Source organism: Macaca fascicularis, chromosome 9 (assembly GCF_037993035.2).
Source record: "Macaca fascicularis isolate 582-1 chromosome 9, T2T-MFA8v1.1".
Taxonomy (NCBI): domain Eukaryota; kingdom Metazoa; phylum Chordata; class Mammalia; order Primates; family Cercopithecidae; genus Macaca; species Macaca fascicularis.
Window position 1 is genome coordinate 101,237,347 of NC_088383.1, and position 17,471 is coordinate 101,254,817.

The 17,471-nt window shown below is 41.7% G+C and overlaps 1 protein-coding gene across 4 annotated transcripts in view; it reads right to left on the minus strand.

Moving 5' to 3' along the window:
* IDE (insulin degrading enzyme) overlaps positions 1-17,471 on the minus strand; it is a 120,181-nt gene that overhangs the window by 3,044 nt on the left and 99,666 nt on the right. For all 4 annotated transcript variants that reach the window (XM_005565951.4, XM_005565950.4, XM_074002210.1 and 1 more), the window contains exons 18-24: positions 14,926-15,017; positions 13,565-13,676; positions 10,344-10,511; positions 8,410-8,682; positions 5,889-5,950; positions 982-1,054; positions 244-311 (exon numbers count right to left, since the gene is read on the minus strand). In XM_005565951.4, the coding sequence (XP_005566008.3) occupies positions 244-311; positions 982-1,054; positions 5,889-5,950; positions 8,410-8,682; positions 10,344-10,511; positions 13,565-13,676; positions 14,926-15,017 (848 nt within the window). The remainder of the gene's footprint in view (positions 1-243; positions 312-981; positions 1,055-5,888; positions 5,951-8,409; positions 8,683-10,343; positions 10,512-13,564; positions 13,677-14,925; positions 15,018-17,471) is intronic.

Consider the following 17,471-nt stretch of genomic DNA (forward strand, 5'->3'; position numbering starts at 1 on the left):
GCTGGGCATGGTGGCACATGCCTGTAATCCCAGCTACTCAAGAGGCTGAGGCAGGAGAATCGCTTGAACCCGAGAGGTGGAGGTTGCAGTGAGCTGAGATCGCACCACTGCATTCCAGCCTGGGTGACTGAGTGAGACTTCATCTCAAAACAATAACAACAACAACAACAAAACAACAAGCTGTTTCTTTTAAATAGAAAGTCCTCTGTCAGTACAATCTAACATAACATTTATATTTCTTACTTGTGGCAAGGCTGGTGCTTGTGACAAATTTATATCATTTTGACATGGGAACTCTCCAACAACAGGACCTATAAGAAATAAAAGGTTTAATACTTTGTACTTACTGATACTATCACACAAGAACAACTAAAAAAATCTAAACCAGACTCAGTTAATTAAAAACACTGCACCAGGCCCCGTTCATGTGCTTCTCAGATCCTCTCAAGGTTGCCTGCTTAAGTACCTGTCCTGCCTTCTATCCAGAGCCACCCAATGATGGCTCATGATATTCCTGAGGTCATAAAACTTTGGCCACAGCAGTTTTAGTGCCCAGGTCTAATGTGACTTTCTGGCCACCCAGAAGGACCTAGTAAAACTGCCCAGAAAGCCAGGGGAGTTAATGGCCACAGGACAAACTTTGGCCAGTAAAAGCCAGGAGGCAAGAAGGACTGGGAAGTTAGCTTGCTTACCCATACTACCCACATGCAGTGGTTCATGCAGCCTCTTTGGAGACATCCCAACAGCAAGCCTCTGTGTTTTCCTGTGATACTGTGGCTAGCTCAGCATTCTGTCACCTGGTACTGGCTCTCTCCTTCACTGCCTCATTTCTCTTTTCCCCTTATTATCTGCAGGCATTATCTCCAGTTTCCGTTCTCTACCTCTTTTACTTTCTGGTGTTCTATAAGGCATGTAGCTATGACAAAGGCCAACCATCAGATGGCTCAACATGAGCCTAAAAAGGCAATATTTAATACTTACAAGAATCCATTTCCCTGGCAAGAACATGGACGGATACCTTATGTCTCCTTGGGGCATCTACTGCCAACATTTCCTAGGCAGAAAGAAGAGCAGGGTCACCCTTTTGCTCCACTAAAGAACTTACATTGAGGTGTTCTCTGATGACTATGAAGACTCAGCTATCACGCAGTCAAATATAGAAAAGATGCTTCCCTTCCTGGCCGGGTGCGGTGGCTCATGCCTGTAATCCCAGCACTTTGGGAGGCCGAGGCAGGTGGATCACTTGAGGTCAGGAGTTCGAGACCAGCTTGGCCAACATAGTGAAACCCTGTCTTTACCAAAAATACAACAATTAGCCAGATGTGGTGGTACATGCTTGTAATCCCAGATACTTGGGAGGCTGAGGTGGGAGGATTGCCTGACACCAGGAGGCAAAGTATGCCATGTGCGGTGAGCCAAGATCACGCCACTGCACTCTAGCCTGGGTGACAGAGCAAGACTCTGTCTCAAAAAAAAAAAAAAAAAAAGAAAAGAAAAGAAAAGAGAAAGAAAAGATACTTCCCTTTCTTTCTCCTCACTTATGTTATTTTATTTAAGCTCTACAAATACTTAGCAAGGCAGGCAAGAATTATTCTTTTTTTTTTCCCTTTCCTTTTCTTACTCTAAGGAAATAATTATTCTTAACCCAATTTTATAGATGAGAAAACTGAATCCAAGGAGATTAAAAAATTGCTCAAACTCCTACAGCTGATAAGTGCCTGAGCTAGGATTCACACCCTAGCTTAGTACTCACTGGGCTGGGCTGTGCAGGGCTGTACCTGGTGATCTTTAGTGTCTACAGAGACAATGGTCTGAGCTTAAGACAGGGACAAGCACAACGCCTGCTCCTCTAAGAACCTTCTCAGATTCTGCTTGTAAACTGTGGTTCATCTACCAAAAGAGAAAGGAAACTAACAATTACTGAGTCCTGCATTATATCAGGCACTCTCCTATGTCAGCTCACTTAATTCTCTGTGAACTAAGCATCATGATGATTCTTACTTTAGAGGCTCTAAGACACAGCACCTTACATGAATTACATGGGTCACACAGTTCATAGATGATGGTGTCAGAAGCTAGAGTCTGCTTGCTCTCTCCATTCCACCATGCTGCTTGGAGGGATTCCCCTTAGTTACTACCATGAACGCCAGCAGTGCTAGGTTGGCAGGTGGATCCTGTGGGGAAGTATGTCCCAACCTTTCCCTTAACAGCAGACTTTTACTGTCTTTTCTAATGGGGTACAAATTGTGACAAAGTTCCTCTGATGTCTTAGCCATAAGCAACGTTTCATATCCTTAGAGTGGAGAAATCATCAGCCAAACCAAATCCACTCAATACTTCCTAATAACTGTTATTAGTTATTAGTAACTGAGCAGTTGCTAATTTAGTTACTAGTAACTGAGCAGTTGCTAATCAGTTACTAGTAACTGAGCAGTTACTAGTAACTGAGCAGTTGCTAATCAGTTACTAGTAACTGAGCAGTTACTAATAAGCCTGGTCCTGTGTGCAAGGAAGCCCTGTTGATGTTGCACAGCAAACCTGCCCATGGCTCCCGGCTCTACTCCCCGCCAGCAGGCAAAACAGCCCAGATTCTCACAGGCCTGCTCTGACCTCTCCAGCCTCTTTTCCAGGAGCTCAGCCCAGGTCTGCCTCTATTAACATGTAGTACCTCATCTAAGAACTTCATCTTACTGGAGTAAAAAGTTTGCTTTCAAAGATCTCTCCTCCATCTCCTGTCACCCAAACCTTCATTACCCGCTTGTCTACCCACATCAGCAGACAGCAGAATACCCTCTCCAGTTTCAGATTGTTCCCAATTTTCTGACCAACTCTGGAAAATCCTCATTTTTCTAAAAACAAACAACTGCACCTTCTTGCAAACTATTAATATGTTCTAAGGAACGCTACAGTCCCAGGAGATATTTATAGGTGTTTTGTGTAAAAAAGGATGCATGGTGAAATCAGTTTAGAAAATGTTAGTCAAAATTAAATAAATGCAGGCTAAAGTCTTTACTGTGGGACTTCTTACAATTTCTACAATACCAACACACTCTGTGATTCTCTAAGAATGGGAATCGTCTTTCCCAAACTTGTATGATCATGAAATCCTTTTCCTAGGTACCCCTATTAATGTCTTGCATACCATGGAACACAGCTAGGGAAATGCTATCCTAAACTTAGCTGAAGCCTGGTTATAAATACTCTGTTTTTTGTTTGTTTGTTTGTTTTTGAGACGAAATCTCACTCTGTCGCCTAGGCTGGAGTGCAGTGGTGCAATCTTGGCTCACTGCAACCTCTGCCTTCTGGGTTCAAGCGATTCTCCTGCCTCAGGCTCCTGAGTAGCTGGGATTAAAGGCGTGCATCACCATGCCCGGCTAATTTTGTATTTTTAGTAGAGATGGGGTTTCACCATGTTGGTCAGGTTGGTCTTGAACTCCTGACCTCGTGATCCACCCACCTCCGCCTCCCAAAGTGCTGGGATTACAGGCATGAGCTACCGCACCCAGCCCTTCTCTCTTTTTTTTGAAGCAGGGTCTAGCTATGTTTCCAAGGTTGGTCTTGAACTCCTGGGCTCTAGTGATCTTTCTGTCTCAGCCTCCCCAGCAGCTGGGACTACAGGCTATTATCGCAGAATAACAAGAGTAATTTAGATGAGACTCTTCTCTTCCTCTATACAATGCAAAGGGAGCCATGACGTAAAGGAAATACCTTGTCTAGCCATTCATTTTCGTAGCCACAATGGGTGAAATCTCATTGCTGCAAAAGATGCATTCAAAATACCGGCTTTTGCTGCTCAATTCTGAAACTATAATCTCCTTTTCTTATTGTTAAAGTGATACCAGCTATGTTAATACTTGTTTGCAAACAGCCTAAATATTTTTGCAGAAGAGTTGCGGGGAGAGGTGTAACCAACTCATGGATGATACAAAATCACCATTTTCCTCAAAGAAACTAATCAGCACCTTTTGGTCAAAGATGGTTACTTTTTCCTTATCCTCTCACTCAGCACTAGGAGTGGTGAATTACATAAACATTAGAAACCCTAGTATAGGAAAAAATGTGATCAAGCCTCATTGTACCACTAACTTCACAAAGTCATTTTAATGAGAACTGTAAGCACTGACTCCTGTGCTGGTAGCTATAATACATCCCTAGAAAAAAATACCGTAAAGTAGAGTATCTCTCTAAAAGGATGTGGGCACAGGGCGGGACAAGTCCCTGACCAAACAACCTAATGACAAACCAGAAATGGCTAGAACATTAAGGGACAATTCTAAGGTACCATAGTAATCACAGAGTATAATTTTGCTCCTTATTGTGAAAAACAGGCATAACAGTATTTTATACAAACTAGAGGCCCCAATATATTACAAAAAATATATGTAACACTTTAGGTACAATTCCATTGCAGCATACATTTTGAATTTTTGCATTTAGCATACTTATTACACATTAATATACCTACTTAATGGAAATCTTGCTGTCCTTCTTAAGAATTTTTATAGAGGGGAAGATTTAGATGGTGTGAACCTCTTTGTTTTGTTTTTTTTTTGAGACAGAGTCTCGCACTGTCGCCCAGGCTGGTGTGCAGTGGTGCGATCTCAGCTCGCTGCAACCTCTGCCTGCCAGATTCAAGCAATTCTCCTGCCTCAGTCTCCTGAGTAGCTAGGATTACAGGCACCCACCACCACGCCCGGCTAATTTTTTATTTTTATTTTTAGTAGATACAGGGTTTCACTATGTTGGCCACACTGGTCTTGAACTCCTGACCTCATGATTCACCCAACTCAGCCTCCCAAAGTGCTGGGATTACAGGCCTGAGCCACCGCGCCCAGCCGGTGTGAATCTCTTAAAGCTTGCTGGAAAGACTTTAATGGTGGTGCCTCCCTTTCCTTTTGATAAACTTCCTCAGTGAGCACAAGCATGTAAAACTTATTATATCTCTGACCATGATTCAAAGGTGAGTAATCATTTATTTTAAAAAGCAGCCATAGTGGCACCTAAATGGGTGAAGACAATTTATAGTTGTCAGAGCTTGGAAAATAATCTGATTCTCAAGTTCTTTTGTTTTCTTTGTTCTTCCTTCCCACCAAACAAGCTCAGCAATATTCTTTGCAGAGTAGGGTGGAGAACAGAGAGAAGAAACTGAAAGTGTGCCTAAAAAGGTAGATTTGGAAGTCAGGAAGGGCTGTCACAGTCCTTGGTTTAGAGCATGGGTCAATCTTTTGACTTCCTTGGGCCACACTGGGAGAATTGTCATGGGCCACACGTAAAATACACTAACAATAGCTGATAAGCTAAAACAAAAAAAAAATTTTGCAAAACATCTCATAATGTGGGCTGCACGTGGCCCACAGGCTGCAGGTTCGGCAAACTTGGTTTAGAGGGAGAGGAAAACAGTACTTGGTTCAATAAAAACTGTCTTTATTCTAAAAGTCATTAAGTGTTTATGTCAAAAAACTTAAATCCACAAAAACACCTTCATAAATCGAGCCTGAATGGCTTCAAAGCAGCAACACACAATATAGCACATACAATAGGTGTTTTGGTTTTTTTGAGGCACAGTTTCGCTCTGTCACCCAGGCTGGAGTGCAGTAGAGCGATCTCCACTCACTGCAACCTCTGCCTCCCAGGTTCAAGCGATTCTCATGCTTCAGCCTCCTGAGTAGCTGGGATTACAGGCGTATGCCACCACGCCCAGCTAATTTTTGTATTTTTAGTATAAATGGGGTTTCACCATGTTGGCCAGGCTCGTCTTTAACTCCTGACCTTAAGTGATCCTTCCGCCTTGGCCTCCCAAAGTGCTGGGATTACAGGTGTAGGCCACCATACCCAGCCCTACAATACTTTCTTATGAGTCAAAATCTAAATATATGAATTTGACTTACCTTGTAGAATTTGATGATATCTTCCTTGGTAAGTGTCTTTAAATATGCAACTTCAGTGTTATCTGAAAAAGTAATCAAACAATATTTTACTAACATTTCCATATGAAGTAGCCCAGAACAGCACACTAAATGACAATATACTTCACTCCAAGACTCTTAAGTATCCATATATATTTTTTGAGATAGAGTTTCACTCTGTCGTCCACACTGGAGTGCAGTGGCTCGATCTCGGTTCACTGCAACCTCTGCCTCCTGGGTTCAAGTGATTCTCCTGCCTTAGCCTCCTGAGTAGCTGGGATTACAGGTACAAGCCAACACGCTGGGTAATTTTTGTATTTTTAGTAGAGACGGCGTTTTGCCATGTTGGCTAGGCTCGTCTTGAACTCCTGACCTCAAGTGATCTGTCCAACAGCCTCCCAAAGTGCTGGGATTACAGGCGTGAGCCATTGCATCTGGCCAAGTATCCACTTTTTTTTTTTTTGAGATAGAGTCTTGCTCCGTTGCCCAGGCTGTAGTACAGAGGTGCAATCTCGGCTCCCTATAAGCTCCACCTCCTGGGTTCATGCCATTCTCCTGCCTCAGCCTCCCAAGTAGCTGGGACTATAGGCGCCTGCCACCATGCCCAGCTATTTTTTTTTTTTATTTTTAGCAGAGATGGGGTTTCACCGTGTTAGCCAGGATGGTCTTGATCTCCTACCTCATGATCTGCTCACCTCAGCCTCCCAAAGTGTTGGGATTACAGGCGTGAGCTACCGTGCCCAGTCAAGCATCCACATTTTTAAGTGACCATTTGCTTTGATTTCAAATAAAAGTAAGTGGGTGCTGGCTGGGCACAGTGGCTCATGCCTGTAATCCCAGCACTTTGGGAGGCCAAGGTGGGTGGATCACTTGAGGCCAGAAGTTTGAGACCAGTCTGGCCAACACGGTGAAACCCCATCTCCATTAAAAATATAAAAATTAGCCAGGTGTAGTGGAGTGCACCTGTAGTCCTAGCTATTCGGGGGAGGCTGAGACATGAGAATCACCTGAACCCGGGAAGCAGAGGTTGCAGTGAGCCAAGATCACATCACTGTACTCCAGCCTGGGTGACAAAGCAAAATTGTCTCAAAAAAAAAAAAAAAAAAAAAAAGGGCCAGGTGCAGTGGCTCACACCTGTAATCCCAGCACTTTGGGAAGCCAAGGCGGGGGGGATCACCTAAGGTTGGGAGTTCGAGACCACCCTGACCAACATGGAGAAACCCCATCTCTACAAAAAAAACAAAGTGGTGGCACATGCCTGTAATCCCAGCTACTTGGGAGGCTGAGGCAGGAGAATTGCTTGAACCCGGGAGGCAGAGGTTGCGGTGAGCCGGAGATCGTGCCATTGCATTCCAGCCTGGGCAACAAGAGCGAAACTCCGTCTCAAAAAAAAAAAAAAAAAAAAGTAAGTGGATATAGTACAATGGGTAAGAGCCTTGGCTCAGGAGCCAGGCCAGCCTGGATTCACATCCTGGCTGTCTGGTTATGAGCTTTTGGATCCTGGCCAGTCATCTCAACTTTTCTGAGCCTCAGTTTCCTCATCTGGAAATGGGGGATAATTAATAGGGCTGCAGTGAGAATTAGGAAAAAAATATATGACAATAACACAATGCTAGTACATGGTAAATGCTCAATAAATGAGAGATACTATTATCATTAATAGTGAATCCAACTGCCAGATAAATTATAGGTAGGCTGGACATGGTGGCTCATGCCTGTAATCCCAGCACTTTGGGGGTCTGAGGCAGGAGAATTGCTTGAGCCTAGGAATTCAAGGCTACGGTGAGCTATGATGACACACTGCACTCAAGCCTGGCTGACAGAGTGAGATACTGTCTGAAAGAACAAAACAAAAATAAAAATTATGGGTAAGGAAACTGAGGTCCAAAAACGGTGTCTTGACCAAGAATTTTAGCTTGTTGGTGTCAGAGTAAGAACACAACCCACATCCCCTGACTTCTAGTACAGCTTAGCACAATCCATTGTTAATCTATGCTCTAGAAGCAAGGTGAAAGGAAGCTGATTCAAGACAGGAGACTTCAAGAATCACAGCTCTCCCAAATCTGAAAGGAGTGAAAAATCTTTGGAGATTCCTATAGGCAAATCTCCTATGGCTCAAGGGTAGCATTTGCCTCAAAGGGGTTCAATCTGGTATTATCTCATTTTTTTAGTATTATGGGAAATAGATACTTAGGTATCTGTGATCAGAATCTCAGGATACACTGATGAAACGAAAACATGAAATTGAATTATTATTAATACTTTATTGTGAGATATGGGTAGATCCACGTCTAGGTTTGGAGGAAAAAAAGAGATAAGGTTTCTAATAGAAAACTGGAGTTAAATTAAGTAACACTTCTTTAGAAGTGCCAGCCATCCCCCGACCCCAACTCCCCAAATAGGTAATGGAATATCACCTACAAAATGAATACCATTTTGTAGAATGGCCTTAATCAAATGTTACTTGAATGCCATAAATGTTGGGGCCCTAATTTTACCTTACCTCTGTCAAAATGATATTGCTGGGAGATGATTTCTCCCCAATATTTAGCACACTCTGCAGATAGCTTCTTTGGTTTGTCTAGTCGACGAATTGCTAATGCTTGAATGTGTTTTTGGAAGGCTTCTTCTGTCATGTCCTCTATGGACTTTTCCATGGTAATTAAGAAAGCTTCCACTCTGCTTTCTAGGTAGTGAGGTGGCTTTTCTGACTGGATGATGAATCGCAGGCCCTGTATGCCATTGGCTCGACGTGGCCCGCTGAAGACGATATAGCCTGAAACACAGACATCAGCCAGTCAGGACCTTGGCATTTGAGACCTGGGTCATTTTTAATCCTTTAAAAACTAACCTGTCTGAGCAAATAAAATCTAGTTTAAGGTTTTAGATTACTCACCTCTTAAAGAAATATGAGCACTTAAGATAGTTTAAGTTCCTAAGGACAGAGCAGAAGAGCTCTCTGAAGGATTACAAAGTTGGAGATGACTTTTTCTTCTTCTTAGGAAAAAAAATCCTATTCGTTATTCAAACTCCCATCTTGTCATTCCTCATTCTCTGCTAGCTAATCCTCTTCAATTTATGCTAAAGTTACTCCTAGACTATAAAATGCTGGACTCATTTTCATCCCTTAGTCACAGTCTTAGCTGTGTTTCCTTTAACATCCAAGTTCAGCATATGAACCTGGCTATCCTACTGTATTTCTTGTTAAGTAATCCATTCCTAAACCAATTCATTCAGAATGCAACTCTCTAGAGATCAAGCTAACTAAAAGTCATACTTCCATGTTATCTCATGAGGCCATGCACTACCTCCCTTCAACACCTTTTCAAAACCAAGCTCTTGGCTTATCTCCTTCAGCTGCCCTGCCCTGACCCGCCACCTCCAACAGCTGTGGTGCCTCTGGGTCTCACTTCTGAGGAAGTTTCTTTCTTCAACATAGCCATTCATAGTTTGATTTTTTTGAGGTGGAATCTCGCTCTGTCACCCAAGCTGGAGTGCAGTGGCACGATCTCCGCTCACTGCAAACCCTGCCTCCTGGGTTCAAGTGATTCTCTGCCTCAGCCTCCTGAGTAGTTGGGATTACAGGCATGCACCACCATGCCCAGTTAATTTTTGTATTTTTAGTAGAGATGGGGTCTCACCATGTTGGCCAGTCTGGTCTTGAACTCCTGACCTCAGGTGATCCACCTGCCTCAGCCTCCTAAAGTGCTGAGATTACAGGCGTGAGCCACTGTGCCCGGCCAATAGTTTGAGCTCCTATAATAATATTTACCATGCTGTACTAAAATTATTCCTTTACAGGCCTGCCATCCTGATTTGACTGTGAGCTCCTCGAAGGGAAGGACCATCCAGAGCATCCATTTTCCGTGTCCAGCACCTAGCACAATGGGTATTTAAACAATGACGGGTACTTGGAGAGACTCATCCTTTTTTCACTGGTTTCTTTCTGTCATTACTGGGGCTTCTTTGAACTTTTTTCCTCATTGATCAAATCTGCCAGGACCTCCAGACTTTTAACAATGTTTAAAACTGCAAACACTTGCTGAGTACCTTCTGTATGTTCCAGGCTTGGGATATAAAGATGAATGAGAGATAATACCTGCCCTCAAGGAACTCAAACTTTAGTGAATCTAAGCTCCTCTGGATGGCTTGTTTCTCATCTTGCTACCCATAAGCTTGTCCTTAGTATCCTTTCCCCCCACCTAAAATGCCTTTTATTGACATGTATGTAATATACAGTATCATCTCATAAAGAATTGCTTTACTGTCCATAAGATAGTGATTGCTTATCTTTTAGAAGTGGATTCTCTGTAACAAGGTTTTCTCAAGTCTCTCTAAGTAGAGCACGCCTGATACACTGTCAGGTGAAAATGTTTTACAGGGAAAATAATTCATCAAAGTCTACAGCACCCTGCTATTTCCCCACTTTCATCTCACCCAACTGCTCCTTGGTGCGCAGGGTGTTGAAACAAGGTTCCGAGATAATCTGACAGAAGAGCTCCAGAAACATATTCTCTGAGGTGCTTTGCATGTCTGTTTGGTAGTATATCTCGATGCCACAGTTATTGTGAACTTCATTTCTCTGCTGATAAACAAACCATCCTCCTAGGAAGTTTCAAAAAGACAGCAGCAAGTTCAAAAACTTATTTGGGGTTTAATAAAGTCAATGCTATGTCTGCCCACACTTACGGATGATAATTTAGACATTAATAGAAAAGGGAGGTAGAGAAGCCTGGAGTTATAGTTCACTGATTTCACTTTTCTGATCATGTCCAACTTTGACCAACAGTCAAACTTTCTGATTATAAATTGGCAGCACTAAGTTCCCTCTCATCAGAAGGAGGGGAGCCAGCGCCATGGCTCACATTTATAGTCCCAGCTACTTGGGAGGCTGAGGCGGGAGGATCACTTGACCCCAGGAGTTTGAGGCTGCAGTGAGCTGTGACTCTACCACTGCGCTCCAGTGGTACAGAGTGAGACCCTGTCTCAAAAAACAAAACAAAACAAAAAAAGCAGAGAGAAGGGAACGTGGCCTGTAAGCCTCTCTCCCTCACCCACCTCACATTCTTCTAGCTTTTTCATACCTTATTATTTTTTTTTTTTTGAGACAAAGTCTTGCTCTGTCACCCAGGCTGGAATGCAGTGGTGCCATCTCAGCTCACTGCAACCTCCGCCTACCGGGTTCAATCAATTCTCCTGCCTCAGCCTCCTGAGTAGCTGGGACTACAGGCATATGCCACCACACCTGGCTAATTTTTCTATTTTTGGTAGATACAAGGTTTTGCCATGTTGGCCAGGCTGGTCTTGAACTCCTGATCTCAGGTGATCCACCTGCCTTGGCCTCCCAAAAAGGTGGGTTTACAGACGTGGGCCACCACACCTGGCCCTTTTCTTTTTCTTTTTTTTTTTTTTGAGACGGAGTCTTGCTCTGTCGCCCAGGCTGGAGTGCAGTGGTGCAATCTCAGCTCACTGCAACCTCCATCTCCTAGGTTCAAGCAACTCTCCTACCTCAGCCTCCCGAGTAGCTGGGATTACAGGTGCCTGCCACTATGCCCAGCTAATTTTTGTATTTTTAGTAGAGACAGGGTTTTACCACGTTGGCCAGGATGGTCGCAAACTCCTGACCTCAGGTGATCTGCCCACCTCGGCCTCCCAAAGTGCTGGGATTACAGGTGTGAGCCACCACACCTGGTTGCCTGGCCTTTTTCATACATATTCTAAAACATCTCCTTGGTTGCAGTGAGCTGACATTGCGCCACTATACTCCGGCCTGGGTGACAGAGTAAGACTCCATCTCAAAAAATAATAATAAAAATAAAGATAAATAAAACATCCCCTTTATAATGCCTGAACATTTTCCTTTTCACTTGAGACAGTCTCTCACTCTGGCACCCAGATTGGAGTGCAGTGGCACAATCATGGCTCACTGCAGTCTCAACCTCCTGGGTTCAAGCGATCATCCCACCTCAGCCTCCTAAGTAGCTACAGGTGTGTGCCACTATGCCCAGCTAATTTTTTTTTATTTTAAATTTTTTGTAGAAACAAGTTCTCACTATGTTACCCAGCCTAGTCTCAAATTCCTGGCTTCAAGCAATCTTTTTACGCTGGCCTCCCAAAGTGCTGGGATTATAGGCATGAGCCACCACCCTGGCCTGAATATTTTATTTTTAAACAGTAAGAGCCTTTCCATGGAGAGTTAAGTGAAGAACTATTTAAAGCATTCACATCTGATCAGTTGGCTAATTCAGAATGATTTCCTACCACCTAGCATTTTGAGAATGAGCTGTGAACTGGGCTATTTTTGAACATGGAGAAATTTGGGAGGGTACTTAGGAGGCAAAAGAGATAAGATCCTAGGAAAGAGACAGAAAGAGGGAAGTGGAATCAAAAGAAGTAGGAAAGATGAATTTCACTTTGAAATATTGTTTCTAGACTGGCCTCACTTTGAAGTCAACTGCTATGGCTCTTGCACAGCATATCCTGAGTCTTTCTCTAATTGTAGTGGAATCAGCATATCCTGATTCTTGCCCTGGTTGTAGTGACTGAGGAATAAACTAGCAAAAGTTGGAAATAAACCACTACCAGATCTGTTATGACTGGTCATGCACAATAGAAGAGCTGGGCTCAACGTATCTCGAAGCGTTCAACAAAGGTATCCTGAAGTAATAATATGTTCCAGTTGCTTTAGAAGCTACTTAAATGAAACAGACACAGACTTTGGCTTTAAGGAATGTATAGTCTAATAAGAAGATGGAGATGCACTTCAATCCCAACACAAGAGAAGTGCTAAGTAGCTTGAACAGGGAGGTTCAGAAAAATTGTCCTGCAAGTCCAGAGGTAGATGTGATTATTTCTAGCTGGGAGTTTTAGAAAAAGTTTAGTGGAATAAGTAGCTTATAAAATAGGCCTGGAAGGAGAAGTAGGATGTAGGCACTAGCCCATGAGGAAGAAGGGGGAAAGGAGAACACCATTTTGGGAGGATAAAATAGCTGGGGAGAAAAGGCAGCACAGATGGTTAATGCATAGGGAACAGCCAAACAATCAAGCTTGGCCAAAAAAAAGCTTCTCTTCCTTCATTTAATATACCTTCTATTACACAGTTTTGAGCAATATCGACAATAATGCTTAAGGAGTTTTTATCAGAAGAAACCACTGTTAATGTAAAAGTAATCCAACATTGTAAACCGCAATATGTAAATTCAGTAAGTCTTTGTTAATCCCTTATAAAAGTATACTTGTAATGATTACATGTTATCTGCACCTGTGGGTTTCCTAAAACTATTTCTGCCAAAGAATCCTATGGGTTTCCAATTAAATATTATAATTCCAGTTTCCATTTTTATAAATGTATTTTATTTCATGACTTATAGTCAATAGCTCTGTGATACTTTTACTTCCTAATTCCCATTCATTCAAGTACCCATCAATTCCAGTATCATTTTCTTCAAAATTATTGCCTACCTCCAATTTTACTTATTTGGCCCTCCTACCAAAAATTTTTTTGGGTGAATTATCTATCTCTAATCATACTTCTATAAGTAGTAGAGGTTCCCAAGTAAATCTTTGGCATAAAACTATACCAAATTCAGCCCACCTGTAATCACCCACACTGTTATGTCAAAGTAGTCCATTCCCAAAGTTACAACATCTCTACTTACTGTCAGGGAGCTGAACTTCTCTATACCGAACCAGCTGACTTGGAAGGAGAGGTTTGGTATGAGCATGTTCAATAAGGGTGTCTTCGACCATCTGCATAATTCCTAATGCAGCCTGTGGAAAAAGATATGTCCCAGTATATTACAAAAACATAAACATATCTTGTTTGTGAAATAAACTAGCTTTGTTTATCATAAAAGTGGATTTTTAAATCTTAAATACATTTGATCCTATTCAAATGGATAAAAACTGAGTTTGTCAGTATGGTCATTTTACAATAGAGTCAATGTGGTAGTGGTGAAAGAAACAGACACCCAAACAATCATCAACACTGATGCTGATGCTGGAAAAAAGGCACTGCCAAAGACGGTCCCAAGTGAAATGATCCTGACTACAGACACCTGGGGTCACAGAAAAGCAAGGGAGGCAAACATAGGCTTTATTGTAGGTAAAATGACCTTGGTAAGAATCTTGCTTCTGCCACTTATTAGCATCTGACCTTGGGCATATTGCTCTGGAGCGGAGATAGAACCAAGGGATCTTTTTTTTTTTTTTTTGAGACAGGGTTTCGTTCTGTCACCCAGGCTGGAGTGCAGTGGCACAATCATGACTCACTGCAGTCTCAACCTCTAGGCTCAAGAGATCCTCCTGCCTCAGCCTCTTGAGTGGCTAGGACTACAGGCATGCGCTACCACACCTGGCTGGTTTTCAATTTTTTGTAGAGTTATGTTGCCCAGGCTGCTCTCGAACTCTTGGGTTCAAGCAATCCTCCTGCCTCAGCCTCCAAAGTACTGAGATGACAGGCGTGAGCCACTGCACCAGGCCGAGACTGAGGGATCTTGAGACAAGACTGCCATGAAAATTTTGTAGTGCTTTCCATGTGCTAAGTACTTATCATGTACTATTTAATCCTTACCACACATGATGTAGGTGCTTCTATAACTCTAATTTTACAGAGAAGAAAACAGATAAGCACAGAGTTAAGACATTTTCAAAAGATTACAGATCTGGTATATAGCAGAGCCAGGATTTGAATCCAGGCTGTCTGATTCTACAGCATGTGCTCTTATCTACTATACAATTATGCCACCCTATACAGAGTAGGGATAATTACTCCCATTTCCTCCTATGATTGCACAAGGTAGGAAACAGCAGAAGAGGCAGCCATGGAAGTAGGTCCTCAGTTAATCACCATCATTCTACTTTCCCTGTGCTCTCCACCTTCCTCCACAGAGCAAGAGGGTTGAGTAAACTCTAATGTGTTTCTTATCACACCATGCTGGTTAACAATCTTGAGAAAGACTAGAGGGAAAAAATATCTTGCAACGATCCACAAAAGACTGCTAAAACCTCAACCACCCACCTGCTTTGTTATGTTTCCATGGAGAAGGGCTTCAATGTGCAGCCGTGAGAGGAGCTGAGGTATGAAGGCCTTAAGGCGAGGAAGGGTTACATCTGCAAAGGTGTAAGAAGACATAGTGAGTGCTACCTATGAGGGTTTTTTTTTTTTTTTTAATTTGAGATAATTTGAGACTTACCAAAGATATGCAAAAATAGTACAGAGAGTTACTGTAAACACTTCACTTAGTTTTCCCTAATGTTAACATCTTTCAGAACCATCAAAACTAAGAAATTAACATTGGTATATACTATTAACTAAAGTACAGACTTCATTTAGATTTTTCCCATTTTTGTCTTTTTTTTTTTTATTCCAGGATTTGATCCACAACCCTCCGTTACATTTAGCTGTCATATGTCTTTAGTTCTCTCTAATCTCTGACAGTTTCTCAGTCTTTCCATATATTTCATGACCTTAAGACTTTTGAAGAGTACTGTTCAGTTATTTTATAGAAGTCCCTCATTTGGGTTTATCTAGTGTTTTCTTACGATTAGATTTCATGTCTGTATTACTATAAAGAATACCACAAAGGTAATGCACCTTTCTCACTGCATCCTATCAGAGGACTCATGAAGTTGATATGTTGTAGTACTTAGTGATGTTAACACTAATCACTTGGTTAAGGTGGTGTCTGCCACATGTCCTCACTATAAATGTATTATTTTATTCTTTTGTTTATAATTTAATAACTCATATATGCTCTATATGCAATTTGGAAAAGCCCACTTGCCCATCTACACCTATTTTTCCTATTGTAATTACTAAATATTTATTTTGGGAAAAATAAATGAGATTATACAAATATTTTTTCTTTAAACTTGACCCACTAATTTTAGCATCCATTAGTGGTTACTGCCTGTAACAATTATTACTATGGAGTTCTAATGGCAATTTTTCTACTTCCCTCATTCTTTTTATATATATTGATTTAATCCTTCTGTAAAGAAGAGCTGTCCCTTCTCCATTAGGACACCATAGTAATAATTGCTACATGCAAGATCTACCAATGGATGCTAAAATCAGTGACAGACATTTAAGGAGAAACACGGGAATGGAAATAACAAGTGCTTACCACAGATCAGGAATTTTACAGATGTTATCTTTCACACTATAAAGTAGGTACTATTATCCCCACTTTAAAGATAGGAAAATTAAGTTAAGAAAATTTAAGTTTGTTGTTCAAAGTCATTAAGTTAGCAAACTGCAGAGCTGGGATTTGATCCTTGGTCAGTTCCAAAGTGGATGTTCATTCTACTCCACTGTACTGCCTTAGAAGTCCTCTTCACTAGGCTCCCTCAGCACTCTGCAGCTTTCCATCACAATACTTAGCCCCTTGTCTCTCTCTATTAAAATGATCTACTCATATTTACGCTTCACCACCAGACTGGAGGTCCTTCATCAAAGAAACCCCATCTAATTGATCATTTAAAATTATTATTTATTTATTTTTGAGACAGAATCTTGCTCTGTCACCCAGGCTGAAGTGCAGTGGTGCAACCTCTGCCTCCTGGGTTCAAGTGATTATCCTGCCTTAGCCTCTTGAGTAGCTGGGACTACAGGCATGCACTACCATGCCTGGCTAATTTTTGTATTTTTTTGTAGAGATGGGGTTTTGCCATGTTTAATTGATTATTTGTTAATCTCAACACCTGGAGTCTTGGGCTGGGTACAGGGTAGGCAGTCAGTAAATGCTGCTGGACCACACTGAACCCCGAAGTTCTTGCTACCCTGGCACCTGGATAGCTGAATGATTTAGAGTCACTGGAGAGGCAGCCTCTCACACTGAGTTGTTTCCAAATTAGCCATTCTGCCATTTTGGATTATTGTAGGATTATATATATCAAAATGGAATAATTATTTACTTGAGCAGAAAAATTTAAACCAAAAAAGTACTTTATAAAATCTTCATAAAATCCATTTAGAAAGCCTTCATATCCCTCTGAGATACTATAGAGCTTATTCTGCTTAAAATTAACATGCCATCTGACCTAGATTCTAACGAAGGGTGAAAAAAACCCTCAAACCTTTGCTTTTTGATCATTATAAAAGTAGTCTTCGTTTTGGAAAACATTTAAAATTAATTGTGTGGTATTTTTTTAAAGGTATAATTCTTGCTATTAATTGCATATGACCATAATCATTTTGCAAAGAAAAGCATATTAATTGTCCCGATAAAAAATGCACCTGTTCTAGTTAATGATTTTCATAATCTAGCCTCCCATCCAATGCCTGAGGCAACCAACAAAATAATGACTTTCAGTACTTTGCTCGATTTATGTCACTGAAGACATCAAAAGCATAGTGTTACATAAGTATAAGAACTTGTCATAAAAGGTTATTAAAACATTCAACAGAATTCTTTTTTTTTTTTTTTGAGATGGAGTCTCTCTCTGTTGCCAGGCTAGAGTGCAGTGGATGATCTTGGCTCACTGCGACCTCTGCCTCCTGGGTTCAAGCAATTCTCCCATCTCAGCCTCCCAAGTAGCTGGGACTATAGGCGCGTGCCACCA